This window comes from Lissotriton helveticus, chromosome 5_1 (genome assembly GCF_964261635.1).
Source record: "Lissotriton helveticus chromosome 5_1, aLisHel1.1, whole genome shotgun sequence".
NCBI lineage: Eukaryota > Metazoa > Chordata > Amphibia > Caudata > Salamandridae > Lissotriton > Lissotriton helveticus.
The window spans coordinates 5,846,099-5,865,173 of NC_136065.1; the positions used below are offsets into that span (position 1 = coordinate 5,846,099).

Here is a 19,075-nt window from a genome sequence, read left to right on the forward strand (position 1 = left end):
ACCCCAACGCTGGAAACAACAACATCACCCCATCTCAAGACCTCTGCAACTCCCTCGCCTCCTACTTCCACAACAAGATCGCAGACATACACAACAGCTTCATCACTCAAGCAACGTACCCCACGACCGCACCGCCACCCTCCGCGCCTGGACCCCGATCAACACCGAAGAAACCCGACGCACGATGAACTCCATCCACTCCGGATCTCCTACCGACCCCTACCCTCACAACGTCTTCAACAAGGCCGACGCCGTCATCGCACCCCACCTACGAGACAGCATCAACGCCTCCTTCGACACCGTTACCTTCCCGGAGAGCTGGAAGCACGCCGAACTCAGCGCTCTACTGAAGAAACCATCAGCAGACCCCACCAAACTCAAAAACTACCGCCCCATCTCGCTCCTCCCGTTCCCGGCCAAAGTCATCGAGAAGACCGTCAACAAGCAGCTGGCCGCCTTCCTCGAGATGAACGGATCCCTCGACCTCTCCCAGTCCGGCTTCCGGGCCAACCACAGCACCGAGACCGCCCTCATCGCAGCCACCGATGACATCCGAGCCCTGCTCGACAACGGGGAAACTGCGGCCCTCATCCTCCTGGACCTCTCCGCGGCATTCGACACTGTCTGCCACCGCACCCTAGTGCAGCGCCTCAACAACGTCGGAATCCAAGAGAAGGCACTGGAATGGATCATCTCCTTCCTCACCGGAAGAACACAGAGAGTCCGCCTCCCCCCGTTCAAATCAGAAGCCACCGAAGTCATCTGCGGCGTTCCTCAAGGCTCCTCGCTCAGCCCCACCCTCTTCAATGTCTACATGAGCCCCCTTGCGGCCATCGCATGCCAACACAACCTCAACATCATCTCCTACGCCGACGACACCCAGCTGATCCTCTCCCTCACCAACGACCCCGCCACCGCCAGAGCCAACCCGCACGAAGGGATGACAGCCGTAGCCGAGTGGATGATGAACAGCCGCCTGAAACTGAACTCAGACAAGACGGAAGTCCTCATCCTGGGCTCCTCGCCCTCCGCCTGGGACGACTCCTGGTGGCCCCCCGCCCTGGGCAGCGCACCCAAACCAACGGACCACGCACGCAACCTGGGCTTCATCCTGGACTCCTCCCTCTCCATGACCAGACAAGTCAACGCCGTCTCCTCGTCGTGCTTCAACATCCTGTGCATGCTACGTAAGATCTTCCGGTGGATCCCCACCGATACTAGGAAGACGGTCACCCAGGCCCTCGTCACCAGCCGACTGGACTACGGCAACACCCTCTATGCCGGAACCACCGCGAAACTCCAGAAGAGACTCCAGCGTATCCAGAATGCCTCAGCAAGACTCATCCTCGACATCCCCCGACACAGCCACATCGCCAGACACCTGAGAGACCTGCACTGGCTCCCGGTCAACAAAAGAATCACCTTCCGGCTCCTCACCCACGCACACAAAGCCCTGCACAACCAAGGCCCAAGATACCTCAACAGCCGCCTCAACTTCTACACTCCCACACGCCAGCTTCGATCGACCAGCCACGCCCTCGCCGCCGTCCCCCGCATCTGAAGAGCCACCACAGGAGGAAGGTCCTTCTCCTACCTGGCCGCCAAGACTTGGAACTCCCTCCCGACCCATCTCCGCCTGACCCAAGACCACCTCGCATTCAGGAAGCAGCTCAAGACCTGGCTGTTCGAGCAGTAGCGGACCCCCCCCTCCCCAAGCGCCTTGAGACCCTCCGGGTGAGTAGTGCGCTATATAAATGCACTGATTGATTGATTGATTGATTGATTGATTGATTGATTGAATGCATATTCTCTTTAATCCCCACTGGCACAAACTCTACTCATTGTGTACAATCGATGCATATTCTCTTTAATCTACCCACGCACATGTTGTACTCATTGTGTACACGCAATGCGTATTCTTCTTTAATCTCACCAGGCACACGATGTACTCATTGTATACACTCAGTTTGTATTCTCTTTAATCCCCCCAGGTACATGCTGGAATCACTGTGTACACTCAATTCATATTCTCTTTAATCTTCCCACCACACGCTGTACTCATTGTGTACACTCAATGCATATTGTGTTCAATCCCCCCGGCACGCTGTATTCATTGTGTACACTCAATGCCTATTGTCTTTAATTTTCCCACCATTCGATGTACTCATTGTGTACACTCTGCGTATTCTCCTTAATCTTCCCAGGCACACGCTGTACTCCTTGTGTACACTCAATACGTACTCTCTTTAATCTCCCCAACCATATGCTCTACTCATTTGTACACTCAATGCGTATTCTCTTTAACTTTCCCAGGCACACCCTGTACTCATTGTGCCTATTCTCTTTAATCTTCCCACCATACGTGTACTCATTGTGTACACTCGATGCGTATTTTCCTTAATCTCCCCAGGCACACGCTGTACTCATTTTGCACACTCGATGCATATTCTCTTTACTCGCCCCAACCACACGCTGTACTTATTGTGTACACTCAATGTGTACTTCCTTTAATCTCCTCAGGCACTCACTGAACTCACTGTGCACACTCGATACGCATCTTCCCACGCACATGATGTACTCGTTGTGTATACTCATGTGTATATTCTTTAATATCCCCCGCCATACGCTCTACTTGCTGTGTTCATGCGAGGTGTACTTCCTTTAATCTCCCCAGGCACACGCTGTTCTCATTGTGGACACTCAATGCATATTCTTCTGAATCCCTCCAGGCACACGCTGTACTCATTGTGTACACTCGATGCGTATTGTTCTTTAATCTCACCAGGCACACACTATACTCATTCAGTACACTCGATGCGTACTCTCTTCAATCTCCCCAAGCACATGCTGTACTCGTTGTGTTCACTCGATGTGTACTTCCTTTAATCTCCTCAGGCACACTCTGTACTCGTTGTGTACACTCAAAGCGTATTCTCTTGAATCTCCCCACCCACACACTGGACTCATTGTAAACGCTTAGTTTGTATTCTCTTTAATTCCCCCAGGCACACGCTGTACTCACTGTGTACACTCAATGTGTATTCTCTTTAATCTTCCCATGCACACACTGTAGTCATTGTGCACTCAATAAATATTCTCTTTAATCTCCCCAGCCATACGCTCTACTCATTGTGTACATTTGATGTGCATTCTCCTTAATCTCCCAGGCAAACGCTGAACTCCTTGTGTAAACTCAATGTGTATTCTCTTCAATCTTCCTACCACATGCTCTACTCATTGTGTACACTCAATGTGTATTCTCTTTAATCTTCCCACCACACGCTGTACTCGTTGTGTACACTCAATATGTATTCTCTATGTTTCCCCCAGGTGCACACTGTACTCATTGTGTACACTCAAATATGTATTCTCTTTAATGGCCCTATCCACACGCTGTACTCATTGTGCACACTTGTTTAATACAATGTTTGAAGCTGGGCACCTCCCTAAACCCTGGAAGATGGCCTCGATATTGCCTCTGCAAAAAAATAAAGTCCAATCTGGACCCAAAAGATCCTAATAACTTCCAACCCATATCACGCCTCTCATTACCTGCAAAGTTGGTTGAAAAAACCATGAACTCACAGCTTAGTACTTTTCTATGTAAAACCAACATTTTAGACCCCACTCGATATGGGTTTAGAGAAGGGCACAGCACAGAATCCGCCCTGATTAAACCTACGGAGAAGATAAGGGAGGCTGTGGACAGGGGAGATAAGGCACCCCTGACAATGCTGGACCTGTCCGCCGCCTTTGATACAGTCCATGATGTACTGATGGACCGTTTGTTGGAATGCAGCTTCCAAGGCAAAGCATATGAACTCCTGAAATCTTTTCTGACGGACAGATCTCAAACTGTGGCACTGTGTGATTTCCATTCTAAACCTTTCTCGCTGCCGTGCGGAGTGCCTCACGGGTCCTCTCTTAGCCCAACTCTTTTTACGTATATATTTCCTCCCTGGCGACTCTGATTAGTTCATTTGGATTCAGCCTGACATCGTATGTAGACGGCACACAAATGATGGTGGTTCTGTGGCCTGGTCAGGCAACAGGAATTGATAACGGGTTCCATGATTGCATGGCAGCTATCGGGAGCTGGATGTCACAAAACTACCTGAGACTGAATTCAGGAAAGACCGAGGTCCTCCTAAGTCTTCATGGGGGGGAAGCTTTACGGTATGCGCAGCTAAGGCCTGGAATGATCTTCCCCAGTATTTGAGAAAGACCCCTGACCTGCTCACTTTTCGGGGGGATTGAAAACTTGTCTCTTTACGCCTTAACCCTGTCTTCTATCTCAATTTCTCAGAGAATTAGTGGGCAGCGCCAGGACAACCTTAGAAATAGCCATAATATAACATAGCATGCACATTTATCCTTAATCTCACCAGGCACAAGCGGTATTAATTGTATACACTCGATGCATATTCCCCTTTTATCTCCCCATGCACACGCTGTACTCATTGTGTACACTCAATGTGTATTCGCTTTAAACCCCCAGGCACACGCTGTACTCATTGTGTACACTCAATGTGTATTCGCTTTAAACCCCCAGGCACACGCTGTACTCATTGTGTACACTCAATGTGTATTCGCTTTAAACCCCCAGGCACACGCTGTACTCATTGTGTACATGCTGTACTCATTGTGTACACTCGACGTATATTCCCCTTTTATCTCCCCATGCACACGCTGTACTCATTGTGTACACTCGACGTATATTCCCCTTTTATCTCCCCATGCACACGCTGTACTCATTGCTCAAAAATCGCTATTTCATGCCAATTGTATGGCCCATGGGACTTTAATTTGCATGTGAATGATCACAACTGCTCACAAGCAGTTCAGCTGGTCTGTTCCTTGGCAGGTGCCAATCTAATGCAACTGGTATCTGATCCTACGCATAAAGCAGGCCACACCCTGGATCTAGTCTTCTCTAACATTTCTTCAATAGATATGGAGACACCTTGTCCTCTGGTATGGTCGGATCACTATCTGATTCCTTTTTCAGTTATGCTGACCAAACCCGGCCAGGCCAGAGGCAAGCACTCTACCATAAAAAGAAATTGGAAAAAGCTGACTGTAGCAGCTCGAAGGCCAATCCTACAGAACAATTTCCCTTCTCTATCTCTAGACCCCAATGCAGATGCTCTTGCTATAAATCAATGGATCTCCACTGTTGTGGAGGCCATTGTTTCGGCCAGAATGGTGAAGTCCCGTAGACGGTCCCCATCTGCACCATGGTTCTCTGATTCACTTAGAGAAGCAAAAAGCAGGTGCAAAAGACTAGAACGCCAGTGGAGAAAAAGCTACTGCGACCTAGCAAAAGCAACCTATAAAATTCATTGAATGATCTACATAAGTCGCTAAAAGCAGCCAGGAGGAATTGCATTGTCTCAAGTATCCACAAGGCAGATCACTCCAGTAAAGAGGTTTTTAGGGTAGTACAGAATTTTTTAAGCCAAAAGTAATAGAGACTGGAGTGCAACCGTCCCCAGCTCTGTGTGAAGACATTGCAAGCTTTTTTGATAATAAAATCTTAAAGGTTTATCACTCCTTCTCAGCACCTAAGGCAGCGGAGAAACCTGACACACCATTGGGATGTTGCGGAGGCTCCTCAGTTCACAAATTTCTTACCTATTTTGCATCAAGATGCATTGGCTGAAATTCTAAAATGAAGGTCAGGTGCCCCAGATGATCCATGCCCTCCTAAACTTTGGAAAACGCTACCTCTCTCTTACTGATGCGCTATCTCATATCTTGAACTCATCCCTTGAAACTGGCGTTTTTCCGGACAAGTGGAAACACGCTACCCTTCTCCCCCTGAGAAAAAAACCTTATGGTGACTCAGGAGACCTCAACAATCTCAGGCCAATCTCACTGCTACCCACTCTGGGAAGAATGCTGGAGTAGTTGGTCCACCGCCAACTGACCGACTTTATCGAGAGCAATGCCTCCCTGCATGACACACAATCTGGTTTCCGGGCGGGCTTCAGCACGGAGACCGCTCTCCTTGAGGTGGCCGAGTCAGTGAGATGGTCGCTAGATTCAGGGGCATCAGCGCTGTACATATGACACAGAGTTTCTTTTATCTCCCCGGTACAGGCAGTATTCATTCTGCACAGTATACATTTTCTCCCTTTAATTTGACCGGGCACACACAGTACTCCTTCTGTACAGTCGACACATATTTTCTTTTTAATCTCCCAGCCACACCCGGTACTCATTATGTACAGTGGACTCATAATCTTTTTAATCACCCCAAGCACATGCAGTACTAGTGTGTACTCTCATCAGGTTCTCTCTTCAATTTCCCCAGGCACACGAGTACCCATGTGCATCGATCGCATACTCTCTTTGATTTCCCCACGCACACACAGTGCTCATTTTCGTACACACAAAGCCTACTTTTAAAAATCTTATCAGACACATACAGTACGCTTTCCGTACACTTGACGCATACTATCTTTATTCTGCTCAGGCACGTGCAGTACTTGTTGTTTCTTGTCCTTGCTCACTCTTTCATTTCTGCAGGCACACACTCAGTACTCCATAGTTACATAAATGACTAACTCTAGTTTTTAGGTCTGTGAGAAACAGTTCAACGGCAAACCTCTCCTACATCTTCACCCGATGCAGCCAAGCACAAAGCTCCCACTTGGTTTGTCTTCCTGTCCAAACACCATTGTGCTGAGCTCACATTTTGCACTTTCAACCACCATGTAAAACCCCATTGGAAGCTACTTTATGCTGAGTGATGTCTAGACTACCAACATTCAAGACCGCTCTCAATGCATACCTTCAAGAAATGTATACCTAACACAACAAACCGTTGCTTCCTCGAGCGACTAACTGTTCCCTACCAGTTGAAAGCTCTGAACAGTAAAGATAGTATAAATGCTTTTGCTGCTCAACAAACACAAAATTGCAAAAAAAAAAATGATCGAGCTCTGTAATCTGTCCTTGGCCAACACCTTATTGTATTTGAAAAACGTATGTGTGCACACACACACACACACACACACACACCCCTTTCCACCCCGCCACCTCCTCCATTGATGCCTCTGGTTCTACTAGCTCTCCCTTTCTCTTGCTCGCTCCCTATTTTTAAGTCTTGCCTGGGACAGTGCACTGTCATGTGCAAGTCATTTTGCTTACACACAGGGAGGGGGCTTTGAGCCCGCCCATTGCTTATCATTGTTTGGCTTCATCTTCACTCTCATATCCTTGCTTCTCCTTGGTCAGCGCATGCCGGCTTCACTTCCTCTTGCTGTATTTCTCCCTCCCCTTGAGCAAGGCCCAAGTACCTCTTCATTGCCCACTGTGCTTCAACTGCTTGAACGTTGTAAGCTAACCTTCTTTTAGTTGCAGCATTCCATAAGAGTACATATGTTTGCAGGCAGCCTCTCCTCCTTCATTGTTTGCACCTGCTCCCTTATGCATTGTGATGTTGCCTTGTTGCTGTTGCTTCAACCTGCCACTCGTTGGTTGCCCCATCATTGTTTACCGCATCCGTGTGGTCCCCCACCTCTTCTCCAAGTTGTGTTGCTTTCCCTGTCCCTCCCACCCTCTTCTGCTTTGTGTTGCTTCCCCATTCCATGTTGTGTTACGTGCCTCGTGTCTCCTAACCCCTTCCATGTTGTACTGCTTGTCTCCTTTCTCCCTCCTCTTGCGTTGTGTTAACTGCTTCTCCCCTCCTGCGTTGTTGCGTGTCCCAATCCCCCAGCAATATGATGCGGCAACGCCATAGTGCTTTTTTTCTAACTTTCAGTTATGCCACAGAACATCTGGGCTACTGTCCAACATGGCTAAAAGACATTGACAAAGCCAGTAGCTCTCGCATAGAAGAGACATGTTGACTCAGCCAATTCTTGTTCTCTCTGTTACCCACTCCCATCTCCTACTTACCTCCTGCCTTCATTTTTCTCTCATTATTTTGCTCAATCTCTGTTATCTCTATCTTGCAAATGTTGTCTTTTTTCTTTTTGTTTCCATCACATTCTTTGTTGCTCTCTGTCTTTATCTCACTTCCCTTTCATCGTGGATGAATTAGTTTGCTCTGGCCTGCATGGTGTACTGCAAAGCTTACTGGACCCCACAGCTCATTTACTTATCCTCAGGTCAGCAATCTCTTCATGAATGTCTCTTCCTATACATTATTTACCAGTGGACTATTTGCTTTGTACCAGCATAAGCTTGGAGCACGGTCCTTTCCTGTCGATGTTGCTGTCAAGCAAGCAAACATTTCTTAAAACCACGCCCATATTGCGGTAACGGATTTTTAGGAACCCGTTGGTGCCAGGGGATAACACCCGAAGACCTCTGAGTTCACCCTTGTTCCGGACCACAGAAACTCGTCTTCTAGTCACAGTCAGAGATCAAGTTTTATTGGTAGCTACCAAGTAACACGTGTCCCAGAAGTACACCACACGGGGAGTATATTCTCGGGAGACTGTTCGTTTTTACAGAACCAGCCTTCTCCTTATATACAAAAATAATAGCTTCGAGCAAGAATTCTTGAGTTTATGATATGGCTATACACATATTTCTACAATAATACAAAGAGCGAAGTCATGTAAGCAAGCCCACATTTTAGATGTCCAGTTCGTGATAGATTACCCAGTTAGGCCCGGAACTCCCATCAGATATCGATGAAACACCAATAAAGAAAGGCACCTCCTAGTCATAAAACTGGCCATAAACAAGGAACGTGGACAGGTGCATGTTTGCAGAAAGCATGGTCTGTATGTAGTGAATGGTTTGTGGAATGTTATGCATTGATGCTATCGTATTCGGCCACTGGGCGAGGAGCTGCCCAAACAGGTCTGGCTGAAGGCAGTGGAGTCAGTTGGGACAGGTCAGGGGGAAGTCAGGGAAGGTGGACGTGTCCTTTTGGATCAAGCTCGACCTTTAATTGACTTATCATGAGGGCAAGGCACAAGATGGATGCTGCTTACAAAATGGAGTTTAAAGGGTCGGAACGGAAACTATGATTTAGGGGTGTTAGCAACCTTCGATTCCTATGCAAATGCATAGGAATGATGTCCTAATCATTATCGGTCTGTAGACACCAAATTCGTAATGGTACGTTGATATTTTGTGACACGGGTATTGGACCTCGATATCGGGAAAACAACAGGGTCCAGATTTCCAGAACCACAGACCCTCCTTTTGCCCTTATGTAAGGCAATAACTCACGTTAGTCTGAGTCCAAATCGGTATGGAGAAATTCGTGGAGATGCTGCTGTAGCATCATTCTGTTACTCCGTTCGTCCTTTAACACAGGCTTCCATACACATGAAGTAGCACAGAGGCCACAGAGTGCAGGAGCGCACTGTACACACAGGCAGAACATAAACAGAAGTTCTGAGATCATCCCAATGAAGATCAGTGTTTTCCATCCCCAGGCAGTGATCAGTTCCCAGAACCACCCCAGCAAGGACCAATCCCCTTTCTCAACGTGAAGGGAACCAGATATTTCGTGTAGTTTAGAGATGGCCTGGTACACTGTCGGCGCATTATCAGGGATGAAAATGCAACAACTGGATTGGATGACTCTACACACACCACCACGATCGGCGAGTATGATATCTAGGGCAACTCGGTTCTGAAGGGTCATAAGTCGATCCGACTGAAGCTCGGTTGTCAAGTTGCCAAGGGCTCCGGCCGTTTCAGTCACGGCGGATTCAACTATCCTTGCTAATTGACGAATATTCCTGCTGTTCACCATAGGCCCCCAAAATGGCAGAAAACCCTTTGCAAAGTCAGCGAATTCCTGACTTGCGGTGTCGTCTTTACTCACGACACCCCTAGCTGTCCTTGTCCGATGGTAATCTGCTCTGGCCATGTAGGTGGGAGGCAGCAGAAATGAAATAAAACATGTACCTGAGAAGTCAGGGGGCAACCATGTGTAGGCTTGGTCGTGGCAGACGAAATACGTGCCTTTGGCTGCTAGGAGTATAGGGGAGGTTCGGGAAGCGAACACATATGTTTCTGTGCAAACGCTCTTTCCTAATTGTGCTTTGGGATCCCTACCGATACCTTGTAAACATAAGTGACCTCGGTGGGGTACTATCCAAACCGGGCGGGATTTCTTCGCTGTCTGGCTCTTACTCAGGTAAACCCCATGTTTGGTCACGTTCCAACGGGTGTAGGGACTGAGTTCATCTTTGGGGATTGTCAGATATGTGTCGATATCCCTACTCATATTTCTTATCCCTGCAATTAGTGCCTTGTTACTGGAATCGCTCTCAGTGGAACGGGTCGGGTATGGTTCTAGGGCGAATAGGAACATGGTCTGGAAAGCCCACATAGAACCATAATAACTGAATGGCAGAATGAAGTATGGGATCCCCTTATCGGTCGTGTGTGGCATGAGTCCGCATATCCAACAGTTCGATGTGTTCATTATGGATTGGTGTTGGTGTAGGAGTTGAATGAAAGAGTTATTTACAAATTCGAGTCTTCGGGCAGACTCGTGTTCAGGTAGAGGGTGAAAGTAGTGTGGAGAAATAGTAGGAGGAGGTGTCTGGGTGTCATTCAAAAAGGTAACTTTAAATACGAATAGAGTATAACCAGTCAAAAACACAACTATGCTACATAACAATAAAACACATATTATCAGGAATCTTCTTTTGGACAGTATCGTACACAATTGACTTTCAAGGTTCGTAAGTTTGGCAGGTCTCTCTACCCTAGGAAACTCCATCCTCTACTTGCTGCCCGCGGTGGTAGGTTGATTCTGCCAGGGAGTGCGCTCCGTTCAGTCCAGGGTAACTCCCTCGGACCAACCAGAACCGTTGACCTAAAACTTCCCCAGTTGCACTCCCTAGACTTCAACCGCGACCCTAGCAGCGGAACCGGATGGCGGTTCGAAAATCAAAAATGAGCAAGTTCCCTGAGAGTGAGAGAGCTGAAAAATCAAAAATAGTTCGTAGGGGAAAAGAAATTCACATTAGTTTGCATTTTTATTAGTCTCTTTGTCTAGACCTTAGGTTGTACCGTCGTTTCCCAGGTACGGTGTGGTCTTCAAACAATGTCTCAGGTTCGGTAGTGTCTAACTGCATAGACGGTGGCACAAGTCCTTGCAAAATATGATCACTCTCCTTTTCGGAACCAGTCTCTTTCAAACGTGCATCGCTGAAAGGGATGAAGCGAGGTACGGATTCTGTCTCTGATTCGGCAAGTCCTTCGTTGACCCACCGGTCGTATGGAAGGGGCAGAGGGACTCGTTTACAACGGGTCCCATGTACCCAGTTCTTTTTGCCTTCCACCCGAACAGCAGATCTCGTGGAAAGAAGTACCAGGTGCGGTCCGGTCCACCGCGGTTGTTCGTTGTTGGTGCGCTGGAAGTTCCGCACCAAAACCCACGTGCCGGGTACGATGGTGTGACCTGGATTGTCAGAGGCTGGCGGAGAGGAACTGTGAACCTGTTGGTGTAAAACACGCAATTTAGTTGTCAATTCGCACAAGTAGTCAAGCAGTACGGGGTGTTCTATTTCACTGAGTTTCTTTGGTCTTGGCACGCCCCAGACGTTGGCTGGGCGGCCAAACACTATCTCGTGGGGGCTAAGTCCTAATCTGGAATGGACAGTCATTCTGGTCGACAGGAGTGCTAGAGGCAAGGCGTCAGGCCATTTAAGACCTGTACTGGCTTGGATCTTGGCTAGTTTCAGCTTTAATGTGCCATTGTAGCATTCTACTAATCCTGCTGATTGGGGGTGATTTGCAGCGTGGAACTTTTGGTGTATGCCTAGACACTCACACACTCTCTTCATCACGCATCCTACAAATTCACTTCCATTATCACTCCAGACAATTCTAGGCATACCAGACCTCGGGAAGAACTCTTTGACAAGGGCTTTGGCAGTTGATAAGGCGGTATTGTCCTTAAGGGGGTACGCTTCCACCCACCTTGAAAAGGCGCAAACAACAACGAGCACATATTTCAGATTGTTGCACCTCTCCATGTGGATGAAATCGAGCTGCAGAATCTCGAACGGATACGTTGGAGGCGCAAAATGACCAGCTGGAGTTGGGGTTCCCCTACCGGGATTGTACTTTAAACATACCATACAGTTTCTGACCACATTCTCTGCATATTTTGGGATATTACTATTCTGCCATACTGGGGCCAATAGTTTACATATTCCTCTCGAACTGATGTGTGCAATTCCATGAGCCATTGTTACTACTGCAAGTACATATGCGTTAGGTAATAGCCATCGCTGGTGTTCTGATAGTTCGACCCAACAACCATTCGAATCTAATCTACCTGTGCTTTCTCTCCATTCATTCACCTCTTTCTCAGTGGCCTCGGCTTGTATCGATTTCACGCTGTCAATGGTGTCCTCACACATTCCCACATCAGCAATCCATCTAGCGGGACCCACAACATACATCGACTCATCGTGTTCCTTGCAGTCTCTTTCGCGACCTCGTCTGCAAATGCATTCCCGCGGCCAACATCATCCTGAATCTTTTTGTGTGCACTGCATTTCATGATGGCAACTTGTAGTGGCAAGGTCAGTGACTCAAGGAGTTTATTAACTAGCTGACCATGTTGTATCTTTGCACCATGTGACGTAAGGAACCCACGTTCACGCCACAATCTCCCAAAACTGTGAGCCACACCAAAGGCGTATTGGCTGTCAGTGTACACATTCACTCGCTTTCCTTTCGCCAACACACATGCTCTAGTAAGCGCAATCAGCTCTGCAGCTTGTGCAGAATTGTGGGAAATGCGCGCGGTCTCTATAATGGTGTGTAATGTAGTTACGGCATATGCTGTAGTCGTATCACCATTCGGCAACTTGAAACATGAACCATCAACCCATAAAGTATCATTGCATTCGGGAAGGGGAGTGTCCTGTAAGTCTACTCTCCCTTTTGTCTCTTCCTCTGTCCTAAAGCAGCAGTCATGTTTATCAATTTTGTCTGTTTCTGTCGGGATGGGTAGTAGCGTAGCGGGGTTGAGTGTATCACACCTCTTTATGTGGATGTGACTTGCTAGCAGTGTAAGTTCGTAACTGGATAGTCGAGCGCTAGTGAGATGTTGTGTCTTTGTCCTGTTTAGCAAAATGTCTACTGTATGCGGAACCATAACGATCAAAGTATTATTCATGACTAATCCAGCAGACTGTCGAATGCAGACAGCTGCTGCGGCGGTAGCCCTCAGACAACTTGGTAGGGCTTTAGCCACAGGATCTAGAGTTGCCGAAAAATACGCGCATGGGCGCTGTTTGTCCCCAAAGTGTTGCGTTAAGACTGATAATGCACAACCTTCCTTTTCGTGGACATATAATGTAAAAGGCTTACTGTAGTTGGGGTTTCCAACACAGGAGCCGAACATAATGCATCACGCAACTCGTGGAAACTCGTCTGACAATCTTCAGACCAGGGCATAGGATTGGGTGTGTCTTTGCAGAGTAGTGCCAGCAAGGGTTTAGCTAGTAGTGAGAAATTCGATATCCATTGTGTACAGTACGATGTAATGCCCAAGAAGGCTCGAACCTCTCTCTGTGTCCTTGGGGCACTTAGTTCTGCAATTGCCTGTATTCTTTCTGGTGTCAGTCTCCTTCCCTCCTTCGACAAGATGTGACCTAAGTAGGTTACTTCTTGTCGGCAAAATTGTAGTTTGGAAAGAGAGACTTTGTGCTTCATGTCACATAAGTGACGCAATAATGACAATGTGGCATGTTTGCAAATTTCTTCAGTGTCTCCAGCGATCAGCAGATCGTCTACATACTGAATCAGAGTTGACCCATCTGGCAGAACAATATTGTCCAGTTGTGTTTTCAGGGCCTCGCTGAATATTGATGGGCTTTCGCAGTAGCCTTGAGGAGCGCACTTGAAGCGGAAGCTTCGTCCTCCTAAATTGAAGCCGAAAAGGTCTCTACTCTCCTCAGCAATCGGGATGCTGAAGAAAGCGTTCTTCAGGTCAATCACCGAGAACCAAGCTGCTGAAGCTGGAACCATGGTCAATAATGCAGCAATGTCGGGGACAACGGGAAACTGTGGGATAACTACCTTATTTAATTCTCTGAGGTCAATCCCAAACCTATACACAGGGGGCTGTGAAGGATCAGTACGTTTTAAGACGGGCAAAACTGGACTGTTACAAACATTTCCTGTTGTTTCCTCGATAACATCTTTATCGATCAGATCATAAATGATCGTTAACAACGCCTTTTCGCATTCGCTAGATATTTTGTATTGGGGAATACGTGGCAACCTAACGTTGGCTTTCAAAGTTATGACATACGGTGCTATCTCCAAACGACCGACATCATTAGAACCATTAGCCCAAAGTATATCAGGGAGCGATGACAATTCAGCTGGAATATTTTCCTTTGACAAATACATTTGAGAAATGACTTTCTTACCTAAAGTAAGTTGTACTCCCAAGGGGGAACAGTATAGAGTCGCATACAACCTCTTTAGTAAATCCAAACCTAACAAATTTTCACCGCAACCTGTTGTCAAAATGAGGGGTTCTTCTAATTCGCATGGGCCAACAGAAAGTGATATAGGACTAGAGATCGGGTTTCTAACAGGGGCGCCAGAGAAACCTAGTGAGACATTCATTTCGCCAGACAAAGGTGCGCCAGGAAGTTTTGAGTGCATAATAGAACTTTTTGTAGCACCAGTATCCAGCAGAAATGGCTCTGACACTCCTGAGGCAATTACCTCGACATAAGGTCCATTCTGATCTACTGGAACTGAAACAACTCCCTCTCTTTGTCCATGGCTGTCCTAGCAATCGTTACCCTTATTTTCGTGTTCGGTGTAATAGTCGTCAGCATAGTACTGAGCTGACCTAGACAATGCATTATTCTGTTGGTCAAAGCTGTTCATGGAATTCTGAGGCGGAAAAGAAACTGTGTTCTGGGAGAAATTTCCACGACCCCTACCTCTAGGGGCATGTTGAACACCTCTTCCCCTTACACCTGAAACACCATTTAACCGCCGCGCAAGAGCCGGACAATTACTTTTGAAGTGACCCTCTTCCTTGCAATACGCACATTGATTCGGGCCATACGGAACACGCTGATGGGGAAACTCGTTTCCTTGCGCGTTTCTCGAATACTGCTGTTGTTGTTGATAATTGGGCTGACTAGCCATACGAGGCGCATAGGCCTGCTGGAGAAGAACTTTAGTTTTTAAATCTTTCATCTTTTTGTCTGCCTTATCTAGCTCGTCTTTGCGCCTATTTTCATAGTACTGGGCTGTTGCTAAAATCTGCGCTGACGTAGAGACAGCCCAAGCACTCTCTGAATCTTTTAGTTTATTACATAGTTCAGGAAGTAAGTTATGTACGAATTTGTCTACAAACAATCTTTGGCCACCCTCGGTAGCCATATCTTGACCACTATGATCGGTGAAAGTCTCCTCAAATCTCGTGAAAAAGTCAGACACATTCTCATCTTTCTTCTGCTTACACGCAGATAGCTTATCCCAGTTTACGCGTACTTCAGGCATTATTGTTTTCATGTACGCGATAATCCTACCGGGAACTTCAGCTATTAACGGCTCAGGTTTAAAACCACCAATTTGTCTAGCATCTGTAGTTGTAATGTTTGCCCATGAGTCACCTAGTTCTTGGTCATGGTTCGTATGACGAATTTTACTCCATAAAGGGTGTGGAACAACGTTCCCAAACAGCATGTCTATATCCGCTAAATTCATTATACATGAGCTTGCAGTTTGCGATAACTCCTTATAATACCCAGTCGGGTTTTTACGAGGATCAGGTAGTGTCTGCTTGAGTGCTAAAACTTCGGATCTTTTCCAGGGGACATGTACCCATACACGCTGGAAATGAGGCAGAATTGGCGGTACTGCATTCGCATCGCCTTCCCTCCAAACCGGAGGAACCTCTCTCATGGGGTACTGTCTCGCTCTTTTCCTACTAGATGTACCACATTCAGATGATGACCCAGAATTACCACCCGTACTTCGATACGATAATAATATCTCAACTGCTTTTTCAACATCGGGACCTACGATCATACCTTCCCCAAATTTAAATCGTACGTTACACAATTCTCGAGTGTTGCTTTCTTGACCATTATCTTCCAAATCCTCACACAGAAAAACACACATCTGCTCAAAGACGTATCTTTGCGTTGGTTCATCCCATTGACGGAAGACGTTCATGACAGACTCTACATCATATCTCGCTGTATCCATAGCCCAATTCCGTGCTAACTTATTCAATGATTCCCTCTCCTGATAATCAGGCATTTGGCTTCGTAATTGTCTTTGTTCCGTATTAGGGGTCGTTTTAGGCGACCGAAACAGTGGTGAAGGAATGTTAGTAACAATGCTGGCCATTTTATGCCAGACAGAAGGTGAAAGTGGAGGAATAACTGGTGGCAGAACAGAGTCACGCAAAGCAGAAACAGAAGCATTCGTAGAACGAGTATCAGAAGTAATAGAAGGTGCGCTAGGCGAAGTTGTAGGAGAAACAGGAGGACAAGTAGATGTGATCGGTGAGCCTTGAGGAGGCTGCACCAGAGAAATAGAAGCCAGCTGAAGAGCGGCTGGTGAGTGTTGTAAAGGAGCCGGCATAACAGCTACCAGAGGTGCAACTAAAGGTTGCGGAGGTGCTGTGGCATTTTGCGCATAGGGTGGTGGCGAACTTAGCAAATGCGCCATTAATGGATCTTTTTCGCGCTCCTTTACTGTCTCTTGCTGAAGAGATGGTAAAACAGGATAGCATTTATCTATTGCCATTTTACGTTGCCTGTGCAACTGCTCACTCATTTGATCTTCTTCGTTGTCTTTAAATTTTATCGCGGCTTGCATTACCGAAATACCTCTTTCTCTCTTATTTTTCTTTTCTAATTTAATTTCCTTTTGTTTGGCCTCTTTACGCCATAAACGGAAAGAGTCAAACATCGCCGGCCGGGCTTTCTTCTTGAACAATTTGACCTCTAAATTATCTAAAATTTCTGAGTCAAAACTACCATATTGGGGCCATTTTAAAACACCATCCTTGCGGGTGTATTTTATCCATACTTCATTATATGCGATAGGACCTACGCCATACTTTACATAGAGCTCATACGTTGGAGTTCCAATTGGAGGAACCGGACAAGAATCCTCTAATCGGGAGTCCTTACTACAACCAAGACAAAACAAGTTTCCAAGTCTGCTAAAACCAGGCATCTTCGCTCACTAGTCTAGCTTCAAACTTCAAAGGATTATCTGTTACGATATTTCTCGTGAAAACACGAGTCCTTCGGCTTTGGGGCTTGCAAGTACCAAATCAAAGCGTATCTCAAGGATACCAAAAACTAAGGACAAACTAAGGACTGGGAGACGCTCCACTTATACTTAACTGAAGTATTTGAAGATCTGTGATGTCGCTAGAAGACTCGTCTATCGTTTCGCTCTACCAAGGATCACTGGGTCCAAAACAAGGCGATAGTCAGGGCAGCAGTCCTTCGTAGCCGTCGGGACGCGTGGAACCTCACAGCAAAGACCTTCGGAACCACGTCGACATACAGGGGTCGCTGAAGTGGCTGGCCGTCCTCCGGAATTTTCACACGAAGCTCCTCACGAACATCTGGCTTGGACCGTCGCCGCTTGATATCGCCCCGAGTGGGCGCCAACTGAGGTAACGGGTTTTTAGGAACCCGTTGGTGCCAGGGGATAACACCCGAAGACCTCTGAGTTCACCCTTGTTCCGGACCACAGAAACTCGGAGTCTTCTAGTCACAGTCAGAGATCAAGTTTTATTGGTAGCTACCAAGTAACACGTGTCCCAGAAGTACACCACACGGGGAGTATATTCTCGGGAGACTGTTCGTTTTTACAGAACCAGCCTTCTCCTTATATACAAAAATAATAGCTTCGAGCAAGAATTCTTGAGTTTATGATATGGCTATACACATATTTCTACAATAATACAAAGAGCGAAGTCATGTAAGCAAGCCCACATTTTAGATGTCCAGTTCGTGATAGATTACCCAGTTAGGCCCGGAACTCCCATCAGATATCGATGAAACACCAATAAAGAAAGGCACCTCCTAGTCATAAAACTGGCCATAAACAAGGAACGTGGACAGGTGCATGTTTGCAGAAAGCATGGTCTGTATGTAGTGAATGGTTTGTGGAATGTTATGCATTGATGCTATCGTATTCGGCCACTGGGCGAGGAGCTGCCCAAACAGGTCTGGCTGAAGGCAGTGGAGTCAGTTGGGACAGGTCAGGGGGAAGTCAGGGAAGGTGGACGTGTCCTTTTGGATCAAGCTCGACCTTTAATTGACTTATCATGAGGGCAAGGCACAAGATGGATGCTGCTTACAAAATGGAGTTTAAAGGGTCGGAACGGAAACTATGATTTAGGGGTGTTAGCAACCTTCGATTCCTATGCAAATGCATAGGAATGATGTCCTAATCATTATCGGTCTGTAGACACCAAATTCGTAATGGTACGTTGATATTTTGTGACACGGGTATTGGACCTCGATATCGGGAAAACAACAGGGTCCAGATTTCCAGAACCACCATATGCATGTTTAAGTAACTCAAGACACTCTTGTAGCGGAAGTGCCTTTCTGGCTGGTACTAACACGTGTCCTCTCTGGTTTCTCCACAGCTGTAGCGTTGGCGATGTCACGTGATGGGTCCAGTGGAGGCGTGATCTACATGGTTACTATCACCAAGGCAGGAAGTGAACATAAGATCCTTGCTGGTGCTGACCTGCCACAATTCTATGATGAGTGATATTCAACCCAGATGTAAATGCAGTTTACCCCCAAGCATTTAATAAAACATTACATTGAATAGTGCACATGAGGGGTCTTTTGTTTTAGTTTTGCACTTTTCAACGATACAACTGTTCACAGGATACTAGGCACTTAATCACATGTTGTTACAAAAACTATTGTTACAGAGAATAAGGAAAGGTAAGAGGATTAAAACAGAGTAAACTAATCGATACTTGTTAGTTCATGCGGGTGCTGCTGATTGTAGGTGTCATTTAGGACAACTTACCCATCCACCGGGCTCCCCTGGAAGGTGCCACCCAGCTGTGCAGCTGTAATGAAGGAAAATGTACAATGCCACA

The 19,075-nt window shown here is 46.8% G+C and overlaps 1 protein-coding gene across 1 annotated transcript in view; it reads left to right on the top strand.

Moving 5' to 3' along the window:
* The window catches only part of LOC144752887 (proteasome subunit beta type-9-like), a 118,751-nt gene extending 100,013 nt beyond the window's left edge, over positions 1-18,738 (top strand). Inside the window, exon 5 of the mRNA XM_078640714.1 lies at positions 18,605-18,738. Coding sequence (XP_078496840.1) covers positions 18,605-18,732 — 128 coding nt within the window. The 3' untranslated portion in view covers positions 18,733-18,738. The remainder of the gene's footprint in view (positions 1-18,604) is intronic.
* The last annotated feature ends 337 nt before the right edge of the window (positions 18,739-19,075 follow it).